We start from the raw sequence: 25,391 nt of genomic DNA on the forward strand, positions 1-25,391 counted from the left end.
CACTTGCAATCGATAGGCGTGGCTGCTGCAGCAGAGTGTCAGGATAAGCGGACGAAAGGGCAAGATTCAGAAGGCTGTGCGAGATCCGACAATAGGAAAAGCGGAGAAGACTGTAGCCGTATCGTGTGTTAGATAATCTACTGCTACCTTGTATGAACACAGCAAGGGAAGGCGACGTCGAAAGGCCCCCTGCTGTGATACTATAGCCGCTGCAGGTGCAGGCGCCGCACGGCTCACCTGCAGCACTGTAGGAAAATGCAGAGGCTGGCGCAGAGTCAGCCTTGTATGTTATCTAGTCACTATTGCAGCAGGGCAGCTATACTGGGACTAGATGGATAGAGTTGTATAAATAGACTACCACGGCAACTCAGTAAAGAGAGTTCAGATTTGCCATCTCCCAGACAGGGCTTCGGCCAACGCTGGTGTCTTGTACTATGTGTGTATGCTTTGTTCTCCCTTCTTCTTCAAGCTCTAGCCATAGTGTGTGGGGAAAAACTGTTAGAAATAGCTTGTGATATGTCAATGTAAATCCTGTAACGTGATCTTAGGTAGACCGGCATGAGAGCCCTTGATTGTAGGATTGTTACTAAAGATAGAAACTGTTGTATAGGATCCTAGAAACATGGAACTCTCATGCCGTGATCTCCTGAGTCTGTTACCTTGTAAATGTGCTACATATATCAACACGAACGGCGCCCCTGGCTATCATCTTGCCAAGCGCTTCTACCATCTGCCCTCTGTATTTCTTCATGGTATACAGAGCCATAAACACTTAATAGATCCAACTGCCGCTCATCATGTCTTCCTCGAATCTTCATCACCCTAACAGCAATCCTCTCTCGGCCGGCGCTGTGACAGAGAAGCTTACCAGGAACAATCACTCCATCTGGGAAGCCCAGGTGCTCTCGGCCGTGCGCGGTGCCCGCCTGCACGGTCATCTCACTGGTGCCTCTCCGCCGCCGGCGAAGGAGATTGATGACAAGGATGGCAATGGCAAGAAGGTCTTCAACCCGGCGTTCGAAGAATGGGAGGCACGGGATCAGCAGATCCTCAGCTTCCTTCTCACTTCCGTCTCTCCGGGCATTCTTAGCCACATCGCCAAGACGAGGACGGCGGCTGATGCATGGGCCAAGATTGAGGCCATGTTTGCCTCACAAACCCGTGCGCGCGCGGTAAACCTGCGCATCTCCCTCGCCAATACCAAGAAAGGTAACTCATCTGCTACCGATTATTTCACCAAGATGAAAGGTTTCAGCGATGAGATGGCGGCCGCGGGACGACCAATCACTGATGACGAGCTGGTTGAGTACATACTCACCGGTTTGCCTGCGGAATATGAGTCACTGGTTACCTCCCTCGTTACGAGGGTGGAATCGGTGACTGTCGACGAGCTGTATTCACAGCTCCTCAACTACGAGACCAGGATGGATCTGGTTCAAGGCGGCGATCAGAACTCGGCCAACATGGCCGGCCGTGGAAGAGGCCGTGGCAATAATCGTGGCCGTGGTGGTCCCTATCGTGGACGTGGCCGTGGTCCTCCGAATGGCGGGGGTCGTGGTCGCAGCCAAAGGAGCAATCAGCAAGGAGGCGGCTTCAACAGCAAGAAGCAGGACAAACCGATCTGTCAGGTGTGCTTCAAGGAAGGGCACACTGCAGCTCGTTGTTGGTACCGCTTTGATGAGGACTTTGTCCCTGAAGAAAGGCATGCAGCAGCGGCGACCAGTTCATACAACATCGACACTAACTGGTACACCGACAGCGGCTCCACCGACCACATCACCAGCGAGTTAGAGAAACTCTCCATGCGCGAGAAGTACAATGGTGGTGATCAGATCCACACCGCAAGCGGTGCAGGTATGGCAATTAAACATGTTGGTCAATCTACTATTGTTTCCCCTAGCCGCAATCTCCAGTTAAAAAATGTTCTGCATGTACCTAAGGCTTCCAAAAATCTTGTTTCAGTTCATCGATTTACTTCTGATAATTCTGCCTACATGGAATTTCACCCCACTTATTTTTTGGTTAAGGATCAGGCAACCAAGAAAACTCTGCTTAAAGGTCGTTGTCATCGGGGGCTATATCCTCTTCCTTCACCGCCAAAACAAGTCCTCGCAGCATCTCGACCGTCCCTGTCTCGGTGGCATGAACGACTAGGACATCCAGCTTCCCCGGTCATCCGTCGCATCATTAGTAATAATAGCCTTTCATTTGCTTCAGAGTCCAATAATGAGCATGTGTGCGATGCTTGTCAACAAGCAAAGGCACACCAGTTACCCTATCCTAAGTCAGTGAGTCGATCTAGTGCTCCCTTAGAACTTGTGTTCTCTGATGTATGGGGTCAAGCTATCGAGTCTGTTGGCAGAAAACAGTATTATGTTAGTTTTATTGATGACTACAGCAAGTTTACCTGGATCTACCTCATTAAGCATAAGTCTGAAGTTTTTCAGAAATTTCATGATTTTCAGAACCTAGTTGAAAGGTTGCTTGATCGCAAAATAAAAGCCATCCAAACTGATTGGGGTGGTGAATATCAAAGGCTTAGTTCCGTTTTTACTAAAGTTGGCATTTCGCATCAAGTTTCATGTCCTCATGCGCATCAACAAAATGGTGCAGCCGAGCGCAAACATCGGCACATCGTTGAAGTTGGTTTAGCTCTTCTTTCAGGCGCCAGCATGCCGCTAAAATTTTGGGACGAAGCGTTCCTCACAGCCACATACCTCATCAATCGCCTTCCTAGTGCAGTCATCAATTTTACTACCCCTCTAGAGCGTCTCTTTGGTCAAAAACCAGATTACTCCTTTCTACGTACGTTTGGTTGTGCCTGTTGGCCCAATCTTCGCCCATATAATGCCCATAAACTCCAGTTTCGCTCTAAGAGATGCGTCTTTTTGGGTTATAGTAATCTTCACAAGGGGTATAAATGTCTGGACATCACATCTGGGCGTGTCTATATCTCTAGAGACGTCACATTCGATGAAACAATCTTTCCTTTTGCCGAGATGCATCTCAATGCGGGTCCTCGTCTGCGCTCAGAAATTCTTCTGTTATCTCGTGATTCCGTGGCTATCCGAGGGGACAGTAGTTTGGATGATCAACATGTTAATTTGCCTGTTAATTTGCCTAATGTATCTAACAATTCTGCCGGAGTCCCTAGTTTGCCTCAGGCACCAGGTATACACGTTGAAAGCAGCAGCATGGATCACGGAGATGTTTCTTGGCCGCCTTCTGTGATCGGATCAGCATCGGTCCAGCCGCCTGGGGGCTAATCAGCCGCACATACACCATCACCTGCCGCCGAAGTGTCTCCAACACCAGATGATGATGCCGTTATACGGACCCCGGGGGAGATTTCTGTCAGTGGATCCTCTGCGGCCGGTACAGAAGAAGTCGCAGCTCCTGCTCCTCCAGAAGAAGTCGCAACTCCTTCTCCTCCAGCCCCTGCTCCTTTGCGGCCGGTTACAAGGCTCCAGCGCGGCATTCAAAAGAAGAAAATTTATACTGATGGCACTGTCAGGTACGGGATGTTAGCAAGCATTGGTGAACCGACTGATCTAGCTGATGCACTGCAGGATAAAAATTGGAAACAGGCCATGAACTCTGAATATGAAGCACTGATGAGGAACAAGACATGGCACCTAGTTCCACCACAGAGGGGAACCAATGTTATAGGGTGCAAATGGGTGTATAAAATCAAGAGGAAGTCTGATGGGAGTCTAGATCGTTACAAGGCTCGTCTTGTGGCCAAGGGCTTCAAGCAAAGGTATGGAATAGACTACGAAGATACATTCAGTCCAGTAATTAAGGCTGCAACTATTCGAGTTATATTGTCTCTAGCTGTATCTTGTGGATGGTCTCTTCGCCAACTCGATGTGCAGAATGCATTTTTACATGGGCTCTTAGAAGAAGATGTGTACATGCATCAGCCTCCTGGCTTTGAGGATCCAAACCGGCCAAATTATGTGTGCAAACTTGATAAAGCCTTATATGGGTTGAAGCAAGCTCCTCGAGCATGGTACTCCAGGTTAAGTGAACGGTTGATTCAATTGGGGTTTAAGGCATCCAAGGCTGACACATCCTTGTTCTTCTTCAGTAAGGGAGGCATCACAATGTTTGTTCTTGTGTATGTCGATGACATAATTGTGGCAAGTTCCACCGAGCAAGCAACAAGTGCATTACTTCGAGATCTTAAAGAACAATTTGCATTGAAGGACTTGGGAGAGCTTCACTATTTTCTTGGTATTGAGGTACATAAAACAAGCGGTGGAATTCTGCTTACACAAGAAAAATATGCGTCTGATCTATTGAAGAGGGTCGGCATGGCAGACTGCAAGCCGGTCAATACACCGTTATCCACTAGTGAGAAGCTATCTCTGTATGAAGGAACTCCTCTAGGGGCTCAAGACACCACAAGATACAGAAGCATTGTAGGAGCTTTGCAATACCTAACATTAACACGACCGGATATCTCATTTGCTGTGAATAAGGTTTGTCAGTTCCTTCATGCGCCAACCACAATACATTGGGAGGCCGTGAAAAGAATATTGAGGTATATAAAGCAGTGCACTGGACTTGGACTAAAGATCCACAGGTCGGCTTCCACACTAGTAAGCGCCTTCTCAGATGCTGACTGGGCAGGCTGTGTGGATGACAGAAAATCCACTGGAGGATTTGCGGTTTTTATAGGAACCAATTTAGTGTCCTGGAGTGCTCGCAAACAATCCACTGTCTCTAGATCGAGTACTGAAGCAGAGTATAAAGCAATAGCCAATGCTACGGCAGAGGTTATGTGGATACAGACCTTGTTACATGAGATCGGTGTGAAGAGTCCTAATGCTGCAAAATTATGGTGTGACAATCTAGGCGCCACATACCTTTCAAGCAATCCTGTATTCCATGCTAGAACAAAACACATTGAGGTGGATTATCATTTTGTGAGAGATCGGGTCAAGCAGAAACGTTTGGAAATCGATTTTGTTTCCTCCAAGGATCAAGTAGCTGATGGATTCACCAAGGCTCTGCCTGTACGGCTTGTTGAGAATTTTAAGATCAATCTCAACTTGGCAAAGTTGTGATTGAGGGAGGCTGTTAGAAATAGCTTGTGATATGTCAATGTAAATCCTGTAACGTGATCTTAGGTAGACCGGCATGAGAGCCCTTGATTGTAGGATTGTTACTAAAGATAGAAACTGTTGTATAGGATCCTAGAAACATGGAACTCTCATGCCGTGATCTCCTGAGTCTGTTACCTTGTAAATGTGCTACATATATCAACACGAACGGCGCCCCTGGCTATCATCTTGCCAAGCGCTTCTACCATCTGCCCTCTGTATTTCTTCAAAGACAACGCTTGTTCGTGGTCGACACGGCTAGTGGGTGCTCGGCAAAACTGGTGAGTGGTTCACTCACCTGAGCGGTTGATCCTGTGGCCAACCTCGAGTGGCTGGCGTGTGGGACAACATTGTCGGGATGGGTGTTTCTTTAGGCGGTTTGCCGCGGCAGTGTGCGGGCTCGTTTATAAGCCCGCTGTAATAGAGATGACGGTTATGCGTTGAATAACAGAAACTCTGAACCTCATTTCTGTCTCTTTTCTCTCTGTTCTTCTCTGATTCTACTCTGCATGTCCTGGTTATCGTCGGATTCCTCTGAAGGATCAGAGATCCCGTGGTAGACTGGGACTGGTACACAGGCATCCATGAATGAAGCTTGAATTTCGCAGGACTCATTTCTCTGGCAGAACTGCACTGTACAGAACGAATTGACATCAATGGTCTAGCGATGGGATTTGTGTATTTTCCTGGCCCACTGTGTGGACCGCTTGTTTGGTAGCCCACCAGATTCGTTTGTACTAGTCTAGTTGCTAACATCTACGGTACATCATCTGAATTGAACCATCAGCGTACGTGATCTGGGGAGACGGTGGAAAGAGCAGAGGGCAGTGGTGGCAGTGGCGCACAAGGACATGGAGGAAGGCTGTGCTGTACCATACACAAGACTCAAGAGGTGGGTGTGGACTCTGCGAGCAGCATGAATTACTGGCAGCCTCCCTCTCCCATGTGCCACATGAGCAGGATAGTACTAACATCAGGCTCCTCGTCCATACCGAGGAGACGATGACTGACTCCGCTCATGAGGTCTCCCTCTGCTTGTCGATCTGCTTGCAAACAATAATTCATAGCTGCATGTAGAGGAAGGGTATAAATTCAGGGCTCCACGAAACGCGTCTTTCTAGGGAACTGTTAGTTGTCTTCCATCCTTGTGATGATGTACTCACGCTAAAGCTGTATGCGCTCACCGACTATTAGTGCACGAGAGTACTAGATCAGAGAAACTAGCCTCCTCCTAGACTGACGACTAAGGAGACCATGACTCGGTTCACAGGGGCCTCCCCTGCTTGGCTGCTTGCTAACAATAATTCATGGTGATATCATGCAGAGGAGTCACTTCTGCCTTTGATTGAACTGTCGACAGGGTTTAAGACGGCTTTGCCTATACTACAGGTTGTACTAGCGCATCAGAAATCCAATATATGTAATGAATGATGATTGAATTACAGCAGCAACTTTGTCAGTTCCCTTTTCCTGTCCGCTTCGGTCAATGTTGTCCTATAGATTCAACATGGTTGACTTAGTATACACGCCAAACATCCCGAAACCTACGTGTAGATAACGTATAGTCACACAATGAAATTTATTCCACCATCCAGAGGATTCCTTATTCACAGAAATTTAATGTATTTCCAAGTATATACTTCTTAGCAAGAATGATTTTTTGTTAGGTACACGCCATATGCTTGATGCAATCACGGAGACAATGGAGGCGGGCACAGCTAGCGATCGTCTCCATAAATAGCCTGGAAAATGCCTACCTTTGAAAATCGTTTATGGAGGCAGACGTTCTAAGGTGTCCATCTCAGAAAATCATCGATTAACGAAGGCAGTCGTCTTAACTAAGATACCCATCTCTGTAAATCGATTTTTAGAGGTGGGCATCTTAAGACGCCTTCGATGATCGATGATTTTCAGAGACAGCCACTCTAAGTGCCCGTCTCCAAAAGTTGATTTACAAAGGCAGACCCATTAGAGGCCCATCTCTATAAATAGTTGCATCAAAAAATAATTCATAACTTTTTTATATAAACTTGGATAAAAAAAAATTATCAGAGCTGTAGACTAGATGCAATCTAGAGATTTATAGTTGAAAAGCTTTTCATTTAAAACTGTTTAGAGTTCAGAAATATTTTTTTTCAGTTCAGGATATTGAAATTTAAATTATAAATTTTTTCAAACAACTGAGATGTTGACATGGAATATATAAATTTTAGTTCTCAATACAACATACAATTTTCTGCTGAAAAGATTTTTATTTGAAGCTGTTTGGAGTCCCAAATATCTCAAGTAAATCTGATCAATTGATTTTTTAGTGTTTTGAGTTAATTAATTAATTAATTCATCTAGGAATAGAAAAAACATAATCAAATTCTCATGCCACGGAAGAGAAAATCCAGCATAGCACCTTCGTTTTTTTTATCTTCATGGTGCCTTCGTTTCACCTGCGGACGAGCCCTTTCTTTTGGGCACTAGTAGAAAAAAGACCTTCAGTTCAACACATTAATTATTAGTCCCGGTTTGAGATAGGCTTAAGACTAATGTGGGCATTAGTTCCAGGTCCAAGTTTCAAGGCCGTGGGATGACTTTTAGTCCCGATTGGTGTTACCAATCCGAGCTAAATAGTCCTGAGACATTAGTCCCGATTAGTAACACCAACCGGGACTAATGTAGAACCTTTTAGTTCTGGTCGGTGTTACCAACCCGGAGTAAAGGTCCACCATAGGTTAATTCAAAAGGAAAGCATCACATCTAAAGTTTTATAGGTTGTGTTGGTAGGTTGGTCAGATACACACGAGACAATGCAGGAGATCTTGAATTCAAGTCCCACGAATCATAAATTATTATTTTTAGCCTGGCGGACTATATCCCCATTGTGTATTAGTGGGGCTTAACGTGAATACACTAGTATTTTAGTATTGTTTTATTTTCTATTAATATATACTTGTACATATACACTAAACTATAATGTTTTTGGACGTAATATATACCTTAGTAAATACTTTAGTCTATTTATATATGGAAGATGTTATTTTATATATTTTAGTTTATTTTGATATAATATACTCGGTCAAAAAAATACATGAATAAATCAATAACTAACAAATTAATTGAGCTTTGAATTTTGGCAATCTGAAATATGTTACACGCTAACACGTTACGTAATCGCGTGTGTATATTATGCTAACTCGATTTGAACTATGTTGCATAATTTAGAGGTCCTTTTAATAAAACACGTAGCTGTCATGTATATATATTAAGTATGTAAAGTGGCCATGTAAAATTTCGTGTACACGCGTAGAGGTTCATGTATGTTGGACACGTCCTTGGCACGTACACAATTTAGTATGTTTTGGGAACGTTCGTACAGCAGCGTTACTTGCATAAAAAATAGGTACTTTATGTATGCTAGCTAAATTATGTCCTATCAAAAGTTAAAAAACAAAAAGATTTAGCACATTCAATAGATATAGTATGCATCAAATATATTAGATCTAAAAAATATCTTTATGTCTAAAACTTTCCTTATTTCTCCTATTTTCCAAAATAAGAAATTAATTAAATATTTATTTAGTCTATTAACCACTTAGAAAGTAAAATATGATTCTAATCGTACGATCTCAATAAATGAAGGGCTCACGGTCATTTGAGAATACCATAACAGAGCACTTCGTGTGTGGTCGCATAAATTCACAAGGATCCGGAAACACCAACTAGGTCTTCACGAGCAGCGGCTCGACAAGGAATAACTCGACAAATAAAATCCAATCTTTGTCAAATAAGGGGTTTCCATATTTTTACCTGATAAATAAACTGGAGCTGCAATATTAACTCGAGGAGCCATGGGCTTATCATAAGGTTTGTAGTTTATTTATTACTAGCAAACATGCCCGTGCATTGCAACGGGAAAAACAGATATTTATAAAAACAGCGGCAGAAAATGTATATGTATTTATATTTTATCCTATCTAACAGTAAAATTTAAAAGCAATAATCTATTTTTTTGACAATCATGCATCCATAATATATAAGTTAACCTTTGTTTGTAGTAATAGGACAATGTCGTATAAGTATGTATCAAATTAAAATATATAATCTTAATAGATTTTTTTTCATTGCAAAGCATAAAAATATTTACTGATAAATATATCATAACTTTATTTTTCATACTATCGTCTTTAAAACTCCATAAAATATGTAATTGTAAAAGCTAATTAAAGTTGGTATTTATGGTGTTATAGTTGTGGACGTGTCAATGACCAACCTGCCTGCCAATGATTATGACCAGATAGCATGAAGAAAAAATGGACCGAACAAATCGGAACAGAGGAAACGCCAGATACTAAAAAATATTGAACGGACAGACCAGATAGCGTGCGGAAAAAAACATGACAAAACAAAATAGGAACGAGGTACTTACAAAAAGAACTGAAAAAAAATATATTGAGCAATCGAACAAAAGACGAAGCGTACGTGTGGAAAAGAAAACCAGACCGAACAAAAATAAAAAACGCTTGACCAAGTGTAGACTGACCGACCAGCAAAAGAAAACCTATCTATCTATACTATAAATCTATACTATTCTATACTATAAGGAAATGAAAATATCCTCTCACCCAAATATTTTATACCCGCCTTAATTTTCCTCCCTTACATCAACTTTAAACTCAAATCCAACGTATCTAAATCTCCCACCCTGATCTTACAAGCGGTCCCGATCAAAAACTGGCGGAAACTTTTTTACATTGACAACTATCTATCTCTAGCGGACAACTCAGCGTCAGGTTTTTTTTCATCGATAATTTTCCTACCCACCCACCGGTACCCGCCCCTCCTGGTTCTTTGATTTGTTTCCATCGTCCCTTCTCCCTGGGTCGCGAACTTTCGGGAGCTGCCACGCTCCCTCCTGTACGGCGCCTCCATCGCTCCCAAACGCTCTCCCTCATCCTCTCCCAATCTGCTATCCCTTCCTCCCCATCCATCGTCGTCCTCGCCACAGCGCAAGAGGCCGCCCCGATGTCCACGCTTCCTTCTTCTCGCGTCGTCCACTGCCATGAGATCACCGGGGGTGTCGTGCCGCTGCTCCTCCTCGCGTCCGCCGCGCGTGCCGATGATGGAGGCGGGTGCGGGACCGACGGCGAGGTTGGCGTCCGGGCGGTGGACGGCGCTGCAGATGGCGGTGGAGAACCAGTGGGGCGGCCGCGACTCCCGCGCCAAGGCCTACCAGTTCGGCGAGTCCATCCTCTTCTGGTTCTGTCACAATAAGGGTACGTACTACTGCCCCAACATCCTTGGATGATTTTCTCCTCGTGGGCAGGATCCGGAAGTAGAGTTGGTATTGTTTAGTTTATAGTCTCTGAATTCTCATACATTCACAGGGTTTCGAATTTAGATCAACTGTGTAGGGAGTTGCTATGTTCAATGTGGCCATGGAAAAAGTGATGATTCATTACAGGGAAGAACGATGTGATTTTTATGAATTGATTGATGATCATCATAATTAGTTGTTTTTGTCAATTAAATGTGACTAGGTAGCGTGCCCGTGCGTGGCTACGGGACAACTAAACTTTTATACTAAAACCACACGGATCGCACGATAAGTTAATAAATATTAAATACTGATGTTAAAGTGATATTTAATCCAAAAGGCAAATTTCGTGAAATTAACACGGCCATGTTGAGCACGGCGTCACATGCTCACCAACTCTATACAGACCTTTCCGTGCGTTGTAACAGTAACAAATAATGCCCTCATAATTTGAGCATGAACGTGTTGTATTGTTAAGAAAAAACAATAATGCGATAGGTAACATTAAACAGCAAAGTAACCATAACTTAATAGGTAATTAACAATAGGTGATGGTGACTCAGATAATTAACAAATAGGCAATGCACCGCCGCATTTTTGTTGACTAAGCACTATGTTTTTTTTTAAAAAAAATGTGATGGAGAGACATTGTTGGTTTTTAACTTTTTTTTACATCATCACTAATCCAATTGAAGAGAGAGGACCACAATCGAAAAACCAGTACAGTAACGGAGCCATTTAGCAACTGCCCCCCAATGGAATCGCTGTTCAGAGTGTTGCGCCAACAATGCCTTTCCATCCTTTTCTTATCTCGCTTTGCCTGTGCTTGCTCAGCCATCATATTTGATACCCTTCTACGTTTTTTTTTTGCATCAATCTGCTCCTGAGTTCGGCAATTGTGCATTTTTTTTGACGTGCACATTTAGCCTCTCTTTGCTCAGGTGTCATACATGCATAGTGCTCTCTTTCCCTGGCACACTTAGCTTTACGCTGCTCGTTTGTTAACTTCATCGTACATGAATTATTGGATGAGGGTGTCGTGACGGCACAATCACCAACTAATGTGGTATTTGCTGAATAAAGGCTAATTTCTGCTAGCATTTCCTCATATACAAATCAAAGGAGGTTTCTGTAAATATTTATGTATATTTGATCATATTATATTTACTTGGAGGTGCTAGCTAAATCAAACATGCTTCGGTGTATGTCAATAGAGATTACTCCCAATCAATTAAACAGAATTGAAATATATGTCCATGAAGCTGAATTGAAATACATGACTTGTAGAAATGAAATTCAATAGTTAAAACAAATGTAGCATATCCGCTTTATGAAATAGCATATGTGTACAATGATATTCACCGGACAATTGTACGCGGTACCCAACACTTGAAGGGAGGTCTTTGTTGCATGTGGCATGTTGTATGAATCATTTCTGTGCAACCAATCAACATTCTCATCTGGAACCATATTTTCTACTCTTGAGGTGTCGCACTGCTCAACATTACTGAGGATGCCTGTAGACATAATATGCGTTAAAAAGTCTAGTAACCTTCAGCAAGGAGTGGGATTGTGGGTTGTGAATCTTCATTTGTATGGAGAGCTTGAGCTTTCTTTCGATGATAATCTTCTCGACGTTTTTTTAGTAACCTCTCCTTTCGATCTTGAGGCATGTTTGCATACGCGTCCCAAGCCCTTTGCCTCTTGGGTTCTTTTGGGTCTGTGTCATCTGGTTGCAAATTGGATGTCGTTGGTCCACTTTCATTGTTGGTGTTGGATATATCTTTGAATGGGATGCGACACGCAGTGTGTTCTGAAGATGCCATCTGCATGAAAGAATTTGAGTGTCACACAAACTTAATGTTGCAAACTGAAATCGCCACATTTGAATCAATATGAAAGGGAATGATTATCAATCAGGGAACGAAAGTGAGATGCAACATAATATCCATATATGAGATGCGACAGCTGCAACAAACTGACTGAAGAATATACTCTGTTTATCAAAATCTACAGGTTCTATTTGGCTAATCCACACCAGACACTTTTTCCTCGACTTCCAAATCTTTATTGATGAAAAAAGAATCAAAGAATATATCATTTCATGAGGATCTACCAAGTAGAAGTCTTCATCCTGACCATTGGAAAAAACACGTAGGCTACAAATTATTTTTTGAGGGAAAAAAAGAATTTAAAGCCTTATCTTTTAAGTCACTGCCCATATGAAGTGCTGACACCAATCGAAGACAGGGGAATGGCGAAATCATACAGTTAGAGATATAAACTAATAAAAATATTACAGTCTAAGTGGGCTGGGTAAAACAATATATTTGACAATTTATTTACCAACAATATCAGAATTGCAGACTTTCAGACAACAGATATTAAGAGGATGCGAGCTTATCAAAAATTCTATAACCATGTTCTTCTATTTGGGCATACCATTTATATCAAAATCAATTTTAAGATTCAACTCTCCAATCTGATATAAATCCTGCTGGCCTTATCCTCAGTCACTCACTCAATCAGCACAATGCTCATGGCAATACTCATGGGCAGTGAACAGAGTTGTAGAGAATTGTTGCCGGCTCGAGGAACCCAATCAATTGATGAAGGAGATGGAACTGATGATGATGAGATTATTCCTGGAGCAGCTGGGGAAGCAGGGGAGGGAGGTGGATGGGAAGCAGGGGACGGTGGGAGGGAGATGAACAATAGGGACAAGTTGGCTAAAATGCAAAATTACTAAATTTCTCTGAACCACTGAAGTACGGATGAATTTCTAGTAATAATCAATGAAACTCTAGTACTAATCCTTAAAGATGGAAAATATTAGTGTTACAACATGCAAAGCAACACATAATGCGACCCATTTTTAGTTAATGATGAATAGGTTAGCCCACAATAATAATTTCTCCCTGCGGTTACCAGAAGCAAGCAAACAGCTAACAACAAGGAATATTCAGCTATATCTCATCTCAGCTAACCAAATCTAAGGCAAATATTTCAGTACAAGAAAGCATCGTTGAACATTTAGAAGAAGGAAGTTAACATCACACCTCAATTTACCTTCCTGCCTCATTGTTGAATTGGATTAGACCAACAAATAAATTTCACAATTTGCAGAGTCAACGAACAAAAAAAATCACTGTAACATAACCCACAACCAAGGACCCCTACGCAAACACCAAATTTTTTTAATTTAGAATGAAGTGTAACATGACACACATACTACATACCTAGCCAAAGTGTGTGCATTGGACAGCGATGGTGAGCAGGACAATGAGAAAGAGCACGACGACCTTGGTGCCAAGGAAGACTTCCTGCAGGTTGGCTAGGACAGCCTGGAGCAGCGCAATTGTTTGAATGTTAACTCTGAACTTATCTGATTTTTTTGAATGTTATGCTGAACCTGATGGAAAGGTATTAACTGACCTGAAGGAAGACTTAAAATTGAGTAGGAGGGATGCTAAGTTAAGTCGGTGTCCTGCTTTCTCTGAACTGGTTGATGTACTTGCATTCAACAACATGCAAAAAAAAAAAAAAATTGACCACGGGGAGAGACGTCCCCCTGATTTTCATCTTTTAAGCAGATGGTGCCGTGACTCGAACCCGGGCTGGCTCAGTCAACCGCTTCTTTGGCGTGTTGTGCTGACCATGGTTTCCAATATCGGCCGAAATCTCCTGATATTTCCGATATATCCTCTTTATCCGTAGGTGTCGATAAGGAAATATCTATCTTTTTCGTACAAATTTTGTTTAAATTTATTTAAATTTACTTAAATTCAAATTAAATTTTATTTGAATTTGGTCCGATATTTCCGATATATCATGTTTATCCTCTTTATCTGTAACCCCCGATAAATTTTAATTTCCGAAAATAAAAACCTTGGTGCTGACCAGTTGCACCGTGAGAGTGTTGGCAAAAGAACCAAAAGAACAAAGACCGTAAGCTGACCTTTCTGATTCCAAACGTGTTCCTGAACCAGCTAAAAGAATGAAACTACAAAATTCAATATATTTCGCCAATCCATAATAATGAATCTTAATTCTGAAACATACACAAGGATTATGCACAAGCAGGAAATAAACGCCCAGAAATCTCATGTACCAAACAATTGAACGCATTGCAATCAGAGTCACGGCCAAAATCGATATCCCGTTCCTCCCAACGTAGCTAACATCAATTGGAACAAACAACAATATATATAGAACCATTAATTAAGGAGGGTAGGGCAGAGAGAGTTTCCGTACATTCAGACATTGAGGGTCTCATTGTGGATGGAGAAGGCGGAGAGTAGCACTTGCGGGAGCAGCCACTCGCAGCGGTAGTGGCGGTGGATGCACTCATTGTCCCGCAGGTAGGCCGGCAGTGTTGAACGCGTGGACGCACTGGGGCGGCACGTGCATGGACTATGCACTGCCGCTGCATCCCCTTCACTGTGGTGGGGATCCGGCGGGGACAGGGCCTGATGATGGCGCGGGCGGGTGATCTTATCGGGGCCGGCCGTGGAGAGGCTGCAGTATAGCACGACCGTGAAGGATCTGGGCAGGGTGGCCAGGTGGGATCGTTTAGCGAGGCGCGGGGGAGAGGGATCGACGCCGGGTGCTGCGTGATTGGATGCGGGGTCGTCGCTCGGGGAAGCGAGCGATCCTGCGACGCCATCTATCACGGGATCGTCGTGCGGGGGAGGGGAGATCGCATGAGACCGGGCCCACCGCGCGAGCGGTTGAGCAAGGGAGCGTGCGGAGAAGGAAACGCATGGAGGCAGACCGACGACCCCAAGTTCGATTGTGGCACGAAAATATGTCCACTCTTTAGTCTTTTTAGTTGTGAGAGAAATGCGGAGGAACTTAAGATTATTGAATTCTTTGTTGGAGGCTGACCTTTTGAATTATCTTGATACAAATAGCTGTTGGTTCTAGAATAGTTTGTACATTTCATTAAAATCTAAGATATGGGAGCCATTCAGCTGTCATGCATAATGCAGTCCATTTTACTGCAAAAACTGCCTCATTTAGTCCATTATATTTTCCATCAGCTACTATAATCTATGACATAGATACAGAAATATTAGTTATTAGGGAAAAAAACAACTGGATCCAGGCATGAGTAAGTCTTAACAGATGGTGCGTATCGTCTGTATCAGCAAGGAAATACCTAAGTCTATTATGTCACCATGCCTTTAAGCGGTTTGAGACTGTAAGGAAAATGGACCCTAGGCCCATTTACTTTGGATTTTAGTGTTTGATGACTAACACAATCAAATTGAACTAATGAATTTGCAAGTGTTTGTTTTGTAGTTCAATAGGGTGCAAGACGTAACTTGGACGAAGGCAACGTGATGATCCGATGATCAACACCTCAAGCAAGACCTTAGGATCACAAGAGAAGACCCAAGAGATCAAGCAAAGTCCAAGCATGAAGATTGGAACCAAGCCGTATGCAAGATCGTGAAGAAATGAGCTCACTGTGGTGACCTGATGCTGGACCGGACGCTGGACAAGCGACCGGACGCTGAGCAAGTGGCTCGGCAGACAGGCGACCGGACACTGGACCGGACACTGGCGGCAACCGAGCGGATGCAGGACAACAGCGTCCGATCGAGTACAGAGAGGTTCCAGAGCGGCAAATCTGCGACCGGACGCGTCCGGTGGCAGGCGACCGGACGCTGGCCAGCGTCCGATCAGCATGTTGCCGGCTCAACGGTCGGGACGACTGGACGCGTCCGGTCAGGACGATTCAGTGTCCGGTCAGTAGCAGAATTGCGGGAGTTCGACCTCAACGGCTACTCTCTCAGTGGGGCTTATAAATACAACCCCCAACCGGCCATTTGATGTGGGTGGTGCTGAGGAAACATACCAAGGGTGTTGATACACCATTTTAGTGATCTCCACTTGCATAGTGCTTAGTGTTTCATCAGGTGATTAGCGTAGGTGCTTTGCGAAGTGCTTAGGTTGATTAGACCACCGCTTATGCGCTTGCTCTAGGTTTAGGCCTAGTGTTTAGTGAGGTTTGCATACCTCTTACCACCCGGTGCTTACGAGCACCATTGTTGTACATCAGAGGGGCTTGAAGTCTTGCGAGATCACACCAACCGCGTTTGTGGTGTGGCCGCCACGTGTATTGGAGGGAACAAGGCCCGCGGCGTTTCGGCCGGAAGCTTGATAGTGAAGACGGCGGGGAGCATCTGGGAGAGGCTTGCCGGAAGGCACGTCGGAGACCCACTTGTGCGTGGGGAAGGCCCGAGGCTATCCACAGAGTTACCCGACCGGGAGCTTGGCCCTTGAGAGGGATTCCTTGCGAGGGGCTCCAACGGGGACTAGGGGGAAGTTTGCGCGCTTCTCGATACCTCGGTAAAAATACCGGAGTCGTCGACGGGAGTTTGCATATCTCTACATTGCTCTTTAGCTTCCGCATTTACATTGATTACTTTACTACGTTTGCGGTAGAGATAGCAACACACTAGCAAAACCGTAGTTGCACATTTAGATAGTTTATCTTTTGCATAGGTTTTGCTAAGTTTAGAAAAAGAGGCCATAGTTTAGAGTTAGAATTTTTAAGTTGCCTAATTCACCCCCCTCTTAGGCGTCACGGTCCCTTCAATTGGTATCAGAGCCGGTTGGCTCAATTTAGACCTTTGGCTTAACCGCCGTTGAGCCGACGCTATTTAGAGTGGTTGGGATGGATACCACTAGGCCTCCGCACTTTGACGGCACTAACTTCCCGTACTATAAAGCTAGAATGGCTTGTCACCTTAAGGCGGTTGATTTGGGTGTATGGAGAGTCACTTGTGATGGGATGAAACCCATCAAGAATCTCGAAAAACCCACAAAGAGTGATGAAAAAGAAATGCACTTCAATGCTAGAGCTAAAAATTGCTTGTTTGAATCACTTAGTATGGATGTTTTTAACCAAGTATTCACTTTAAATACGGCACATGAAATTTGGTTAAAACTCCAAGAGCTCCATGACGGCACAAGCAATGTCCGTGAGCAAAAACATTGTCTAGCAAAGCAAAACTATGATTCCTTTACTATGAATGATGATGAGCTTGTTCGTGATATGTATTCTCGTTTGAATCTAATTATCAATGAGCTCCATTCTATAGGATTATTAAAGCTAGATGATGCGGACATTGTGAGGAAGATCATCTCCGTACTACCACAAAAGAAATATGCAAGCATCATCACCATCCTTCACAACATGGAGGACTTGAGCAACATGACCCCGGGCATAGTCATTGGCAAGTTAGTGGCATTTGAAATGTCACATAAGATGGGTCAAGAAGAAGCCTCTTCATCAAGCAAAGGCAAGGCTCTCGCATGTAGCGAGAAAAAGAAGATAAAGGGCAAGCAAGTTGAGACAAGCTCAAGCTCAAGCTCAAGCTCCTCAAGTGAAGATGAAGAAGAAGATGACGATGATGATGATGATGAAGAAGATTCAAGTGATGATGATCAATCTTCCTCCTCCACCTCCGACCTTGATGAAGAATCAATCAAACTTATCAACAAGGTGGAGAAGATGATCCAAAGGCTAAATGTCAAGGGTGTGCCCATCCAAATCCAAGATTTCATTTTCACAAATCAAAGAAATGAGCAAAGAAAGAGAGGATGCTATGGATGCGACGAGTTGGGGCACTTTGTGGAAGTTTGTCCAAACAAGCCCACACCCAAGACAAAGAAGAAGGCATGCAAGAATCAAGCTCTCACATCAATAAGGTCATGGGATGATTCTTCAAGTGAAGAAGAACCCCATCACAAGAGGCGAGGCCGCAAGCACTCATCATCAAGCTCTTCTCGTGTGTGCCTTATGGCACGAGGTAACGAAAGCTCTTCCTCTAGTGAGAGTGATAGTGATGATGATATGCCTTCTTATCATGAAATTGTGCAAGAAAATCTTAATTATGCTAAAGCTTGCATTAGTCAACAAAAGAAGCTCAAAAGTTTAAAAGAAAATCTAGATAGTTCACAAAAAGCATACAAAACCTTGCTTGAACAATATGAGAACTTTGCTAATCTCAATGTTGAACTATCTACTAAAATTGAGAAACTTGAGGCTAGTGCAACAACAAATGCATGCACAATCAATGATGACCAACTTGTAAAGAAAAATGAAAAATTAAAAGAAAAGTTAGCTAGCTCACAAGAAGCATATAATAGTTTGCTTGCTAAAATGGAAACCATGTGCAAATATTGTGATGAGCTAACCAATAAAGTTGCCAATCTTGAAGCCGTTAGCGCAACCCCCACCAAGGCATCTAAAAAGAAAAGTTTTATCTTTAACTTGTCTAAAAAGGATGCCTCTACTTCTTGTAATGATTTATGTTTAGACTCACCTTTGTGCAACCAAGTTTGTGTTGAGAAAGTTGTTATAGATACATGCACACAAGAGGTTGCAAAGGAGAATGAGCAACTCAAGCAAAAAGTAGCTCGCCTCACCAAGGACTTGACTCAAGTAAAAGGCAAGGCGAAGCAAACCCAACTTCATCAAGATAACACCATCAAGGGAGTGAAGAAGCTTGATGAAGGACAAACTGTGGTTTGTTACGTGTGCCACAAGGAAGGTCACAAGTCCTATGAGTGCAAGGTGAAGAATGGGGGAGGAGCAAAGAAGAAAGAGAAAAAGCAAACAAGCAAGCTCTCAAACACCTACACCAACAAGGTGGACAAGAAGGCCTCCACACCTTATCTCTTGAAGAAGAAGAAAAATGACAAGGTGGTGGCCATCAAGGTGAACAAGCAAGCCAACAATGGGGTCAAACGCTTTTGGGTGCCAAAGGAAATCATTTCCAACATGAAAAGCACCAAGAAGGTTTGGATCCCGAAAGGGAAGTGAGAAGTCCAATGGACTTCGAAGAATTTGGAGACTTGGCAAAGTATGGGTGCATTTCATGGGGTGCATCATGATGGACAAAATCATTACGAAGTGGGTTAGTGAATACTATGGACCCAAATTCCCCTTCCCATGTTAGGTAACTAGATGTTATTACTTTTTAATTGGTACATCTTGCAATTAGATTTTCCTACAATTTGTATCTTTAAGCATCTAGTTACTCTTCATGCCTAGGTTTGCATTTACATGCTTATATCCTTTGTCATGAATACACAAGGTATTTTATATGGTAGGCTTTCTCGGTTACATTCTTATTCCTTGGAGCAATCCTACATGGTTTAAAATTATTTAGGAGCACGGCACATAGCTTGTCTTACTATTGTTCATCTAATATGTGCCAAAGTCCAAATTGTAGATAATCTCTCCCGGATATCTTTTTGAAAATGATTCTCACATTCATGAGATGTCATCTTTCAAGTGGTATTTTTGATTCTAAAATCAATGTGCATGATTTCTACAAAGTATTCTACATTTGTGTGCACATATTTAGGGGGAGTAATTCTACAACTTGGATGCTTTGAGACTAACACTTTTTCAAATGGTATCAATTTTTCAAACCTATCACATGTGTAGTAGTCTCATTGTAAGGAAATTGGAGTCCCCGGAGTTAAGCATCATTCTTCAATTGGCATCATCATGTTGATTTCATTTCATATTTATATGCTTTCTCCGTACATTATATAGATTAAACTCTCTTGTGCAATAAATTGCAAATTATGCATATGCTTTGCTTTCTACCATATGTATGCATACATTCAGGGGGAGCTTAGTCTATATAATGTGAGAGTCAAATTTTGTGATCCATTTCACTCTATACACAAAGGATCATGAAATTTGACCCTCCCTTGTGCTACTAATGTCTTCCTTTTCGGTGTTTGATGCCAAAGGGGGAGAATTTGAAGGACCAAAGGCAAGCATCAAGTTGATGTCTACAAGTGGTAATGGTCCGAGAAAGGGAGGAAAGTGGATTATGGATTAGTCTAAGTAATGGTAAAATTTGTAGGAAGCAGGCTTAAATCCACAATGCCACATGGGGACATTTGCAAGGGCAAGATGGTCTTCAATTAGTATCTAAGTAGGATATTCTAGCATCATATAACCTTGCCCTTTGCAGTGCATCCTAGCAAGTAGATAGTTTTTAAATTTAATTTTTTTTATTATTTGCTTGCTTTGGTCGTGTTGGCATCAATCACCAAAAAGGGGGAGATTGTAAGGAAAATGGACCCTAGGCCCATTTACTTTGGATTTTGGTGTTTGATGACTAACACAACCAAATTGAGCTAATGAATTTGCAAGTGTTTGTTTTGTAGTTCAATAGGGTGCAAGAGGTAACTTGGACGAAGGCAACGTGATGATCCGATGATCAACACCTCAAGCAAGACCTTAGGGGCAAAAGAGAAGACCCAAGAGATCAAGCAAAGTCCAAGCATGAAGATTGGAACCAAGCCGTATGCAAGATCGCGAAGAAATGAGCTCACTGTGGTGATCGGATGCTGGACCGGACGCTGGACAAGCGACCGGACGCTGCGACCGGATGCTGGGCAAGTGGCTCGGCAGACAGGCGACCGGACACTGGACCGGACGCTGGCGACAACCGACCGGATGCAGGACAGCAGCGTCCGATCGAGTACAGAGAGGTTCCATAGCGGCAAATCTGCGACCGGACGCGTCCGGTGGCAGGCGACCAGACGCTGGCCAGCGTCCGATCAGCACGTTGCCGGCTCAACGGCCGAGACGACCGGACGCGTCCGGTCAGGACGATTCAGTGTCCGGTCAGTAGCAGAATTGCAGGAGTTCGACCCCAACGGCTACTCTCTCAGTGGGGCTTATAAATACAACCCCCAACCGGCCATTTGAGGTGGGTGGAGCTGAGGAAACATACCAAGGGTGTTGATACACCATTTTAGTGATCTCCACTTGCATAGTGCTTAGTGTTTCATCAGGTGATTAGCGTAGGTGCTTTGCGAAGTGCTTAGGTTGATTAGACCACCGCTTATGCGCTTGCTCTTGGTTTAGGCCTAGTGTTTAGTGAGGTTTGCATACCTCTTACCACCCGGTGCTTGCGAGCACCATTGTTGTACATCGGAGGGGCTTGAAGTCTTGCGAGATCACACCAACCGCGTTTGTGGTGTGGCCGCCACCGTGTATTGGAGGGAACAAGGCCCGCGGCGTTTCGGCCGGAAGCTTGATAGTGAAGACGGCAGGGAGCATCCGGGAGAGGCTTGCCGGAAGGCACGTCGGAGACCCACTTGCGCGTGGGAAAGGCCCGAGGCTTTCCACGGAGTTACCCGACCAGGAGCTTGGCCCTTGCGAGGGGCTCCAACGAGGACTAGGGGGAAGCTTGCGCGCTTCTCGATACCTCGGTAAAAATACCGGAGTCGTCGACGGGAGTTTGCATATCTCTACCTTGCTCTTTAGCTTCCGCATTTACATTGATTACTTTACTACGTTTGCGGTAGAGATAGCAACACACTAGCAAAACCGTAGTTGCACATTTAGATAGTTTATCTTTTGCATAGGTTTTGCTAAGGTTAGAAAAAGAGGCCATAGTTTAGAGTTAGAATTTTTAAGTTGCCTAATTCACCCCCCCTCTTAGGCGTCACGGTCCCTTCAGAGCCTATGAATCCGTCACAGTTGGAGAGATTTATGAGACACTTGTAGCTGGGATTTAGAAACACTTGTGACTTACAGAGATCTACTATAGCCACTTGTTAGGTTCAGCATAGTGGGAGTCAAGGATCAACCATGAAAGCCATACTTCTAAGTTGACCATTGCAACTCAGTGCCACATGGCCAATTGGATCCCAGAAACATGCCACTCATGCCCATGTTATGAAAATTCAAAAACATATGCATCCTAGATCTTATCAAAAAAATATGTCAGCTAATGTCCTTAAAGCAAATTGAACTCCACCATGTTATAATTCTACTCCACTGGAAGCTTCAATTTTTTTGTCTCCTTATGATTATGATGCTCTTTTCAGCAGTTTTACACTTTTGAAAAAGGAATTAGACTTTGGTGAAAATTAAGCAGATTTTGAATAGATACAAAAAGGTCAGTTTGTAAAATGTTTGCTGGACATTGGAATCATGGACTACCCGATGGTTGCCATTGGTAGAGTGCATCTTAATTATCTTTTTGCTTGTATGTATGATTTCAACAATTTGTAATGACTTACATTTTAGGTTTCACCCCTGAGCCATATTAGTAATGTTCTTTACTTTTATGGTTTGCATGAAATTTTTAAGGGCACAAGTGCATACATTTACTCAGGATTCTTTAGCCAGGAAAAAACAGATTTCAGTGCAATTTTGTATAGCTTCGGTTTATTTTAGGAAAGCTTTTTTTTCCATCTATTCAATTGGTTGTGGGCTTGCTGAACTTCTATAATTTGGTGGTGGGTTTAGGGTTTAGGGTTTAGGGTTTAGGGAAAAGAAATTGACCGCAGGCTTAACTTGTCAGCTTGGACACTTTTCTGGGTCTATTTGTACTAATAAGGTTTCCTTTTCAGTTCCATATTATTTCAAAGACTTGGTGGATATGATGTAGGTCTATTTTTTGTACTAATAAGGTTTCCTTTTCAGGTCCATATTATTTCGAATTCTGTGGTGGATATGATGTTTGACAAAATTTCTGAACCCTTCAATGCCGACTTTGAGGATAATAGTGTTGAGGAGGTAATTATGTGCTGCCCCCCTCCTCCGTTCATTGTTGGCATCGACTTAAATGTTTAACTTGATGAATTTTTCCCTGAGCCTAGCTCCTGTTAAAATTCTATCGGTACTGCTCTGTAGTGTGGATCTGTATGCATGTTCCTTTCTTACTGTTGCCATAGCTGATCCTATGATCTGCCATGCATACAGGGCAACCCTGATCATTGCCTGATCTTTAATCATGTGCTCCTAATTTTGTGCATACATGTACAGTAGGCTAGATCCTTATGATTACTGGAATGTATTCCCTCACCCTGGAACCTAACTCTCCTTGTGATGTGTAGTTCTTGCACTCTTGAACTACTTAAAAGTTGGTTCATTTTAGCATTAATAGAATATGTTTGATTCAATTTGGATAGCTTACCTCATTTACTGCTTTTACCTGACTGTTTTTTACAAGTTGCTATTGTTGCTGTTCAGCACTGTAAGACATTAAGGTGTTTCTCACTTCTCAGCATGAAAGAGCAGATCTAGTACTCTTACCAAATAGTATGTGGAATCAGTAAAACTACCTTATCATGCCCATGTAGAAATCCAAATCTTTAGTTTTATAGAAAGATGAGTTAATATTTCAGGAATGGTGCGGCTGCATCTCTATTTTTGAAATACTTGTCTGGCATCCCATTGTGAAGTATGCTTTCTTTTGATCAATCAAGTTATGCAAGAGAAGAAAAATCATTGCGTTTTCAAGTGAATGGAACTATCAATAACTGAGTGAAGCCCTTGCTGGAGATGTTAAATGTGGCTGCTGCTGGCGCATGTTATTTGGAATGGCCAAGCAATGCATTAGTTTCAGTAAGATAATTATTCTTCACATTGATCAATATTGGTCCTATTCCTTGTGTGTTTATGTAACCTAATAAGAGTGATATGATTACAGTTAAGTAGCAGTAGTTCACATACTACAGTCTGTACATTCTGAGCATGTATTTATTGACCTTATGTCTCTTGTACTAACATGGTTGAGTAGCAGTAGTTCAGATATATACTACAATTTGTACAAACTGATGAGTATCTATTTCTTTATTTCCCTAACACGAATTTTTTCCTCCACGTGCGTGTCACACGTGCATGGCCACTAGTATTAGATAATAGTAGATAGATAGATTAGGAGGAAAGGAGGGATTCGTACTGTAGAAAGCAATAGGGAGAACACCTCACTCCATTAGGGAGGGGTGACTTTCATATATATATATTCGCGAGGAGCTCAGTACAATTACAGTTAGATCCCTAAATATATATACATCTAACACCACCGCAGTCGTAGCGAGGGGTCCACGGACGCATAGACTGGACCGACAATCAAAGAATAACTGTACAGGCAGGCCCTTAGTCATGATGTCCGCGAACTGATGCGAGGACGGCACATGTAGGACACGAACTTCACCAAGCGCGACCTTCTCGCTGACGAAGTGGATGTCAATCTCGATGTGCTTGGTCCGTCGGTGATGAATAGGGTTGGATGTCATGTAGACAGCATTGACGTTGTCACAGAAGACAACTGTGGTGGTGGGAAGCGGTAGATGGAGCTCTTAGAGAAGCTGGCGTAGCCAGCAACGACATGGGGGATAGCACGGTACTCTGCTTCAGCACTAGAGCGAGAGACAGTGTTCTGACGCTTGGTGTACCAGGACACCAGGTTGTCACTGAGGAAGATGCAAAAGCAGAAGGTGGAGCGACGTGTATCGAGGCAGCCCACCCAGTCACCGTCAGAGTAGGTGGTGAGCTGGCTGACGGGTCCGATGCTCAGGTGAAGACCGGTGGAGAGAGAGCCCTTGATGTATCGGAGAATGCGCTTGATCAGCGCGAGGTGAGGCTCGCCGGGATCATGCATGAACAAGCACACCTGCTGAATAGCATATGCCAAATCAGGTCGTGTCAAAGTGAGGTTCTGGAGGAAACCGGCGAGACTCCGGTACTCATAAGGGTCAGCCACCGGGGCGCCTATGGTGGCGGACAGCTTGTTCTGCACGTCCACAGGCGTGGTAGTGGGATGGCATTCAGACACGCCAGCCCGCCGAAGAATTTCGATGGCGTACTGACGCTATGACAAGAACAGCCTCGAGTTGTCGCGCAACACGGAGATGCAGAGGAAGTGTTGAAGGTCGCCAAGATCCGTCATGGCAAACTCAGAGTGGAGGCATGCCATGATGAGCTATAGCAACTCATGAGACGACGCTGTCAGAATGATGTCATCGATGTAGAGGAGCAGGTAGGCGACGCGATCTTTGTCTTTGTAGGCAAACAGAGATGCATCGAACTTGGACGTAGTGAAGCCCATGCTGTGATACTATAGCCGCTGCAGGTGCAGGCGCCGCACGGCTCACCTGCAGCACTGTAGGAAAATGCAGAGGCTGGCGCAGAGTCA

At 43.5% G+C, this 25,391-nt stretch overlaps 1 protein-coding gene and 1 long non-coding RNA gene across 2 annotated transcripts; one reads left to right on the plus strand and one right to left on the minus strand.

The window, feature by feature from the left end:
* Positions 1 to 9,986: 9,986 nt before the first annotated feature.
* Positions 9,987 to 23,948, plus strand: LOC136485816 (uncharacterized). The gene is made up of 3 exons (XR_010766560.1): positions 9,987 to 10,372; positions 22,895 to 22,987; positions 23,599 to 23,948. It is a non-coding gene; the product is annotated as an uncharacterized lncRNA (long non-coding RNA).
* Positions 23,949 to 24,488: 540 nt separating this feature from the next.
* On the minus strand, positions 24,489 to 25,145 carry LOC136489763 (uncharacterized mitochondrial protein AtMg00810-like). Its single transcript, XM_066486314.1, has 2 exons — positions 25,104 to 25,145; positions 24,489 to 24,989 (listed from the first exon to the last, which is right to left on the minus strand). Exons 1-2 carry the CDS (start codon positions 25,143 to 25,145, stop codon positions 24,489 to 24,491), a joined length of 543 nt encoding a protein of 180 aa, XP_066342411.1.
* Positions 25,146 to 25,391: the final 246 nt, after the last annotated feature.

This window comes from Miscanthus floridulus, chromosome 10, assembly GCF_019320115.1.
Source record: "Miscanthus floridulus cultivar M001 chromosome 10, ASM1932011v1, whole genome shotgun sequence".
NCBI lineage: Eukaryota > Viridiplantae > Streptophyta > Magnoliopsida > Poales > Poaceae > Miscanthus > Miscanthus floridulus.

Coding starts and splice junctions, on each gene's coding strand:
- LOC136489763 (XM_066486314.1), bottom strand. CDS start 25,145: ATGACGGATCTTGGCGACCTTCAACACTTCCTCTGCATCTCC. Junction 24,990..25,103: donor AACACTTCCTCTGCATCTCC/GTGTTGCGCGAC, acceptor GTGGACGTGCAG/AACAAGCTGTCCGCCACCAT.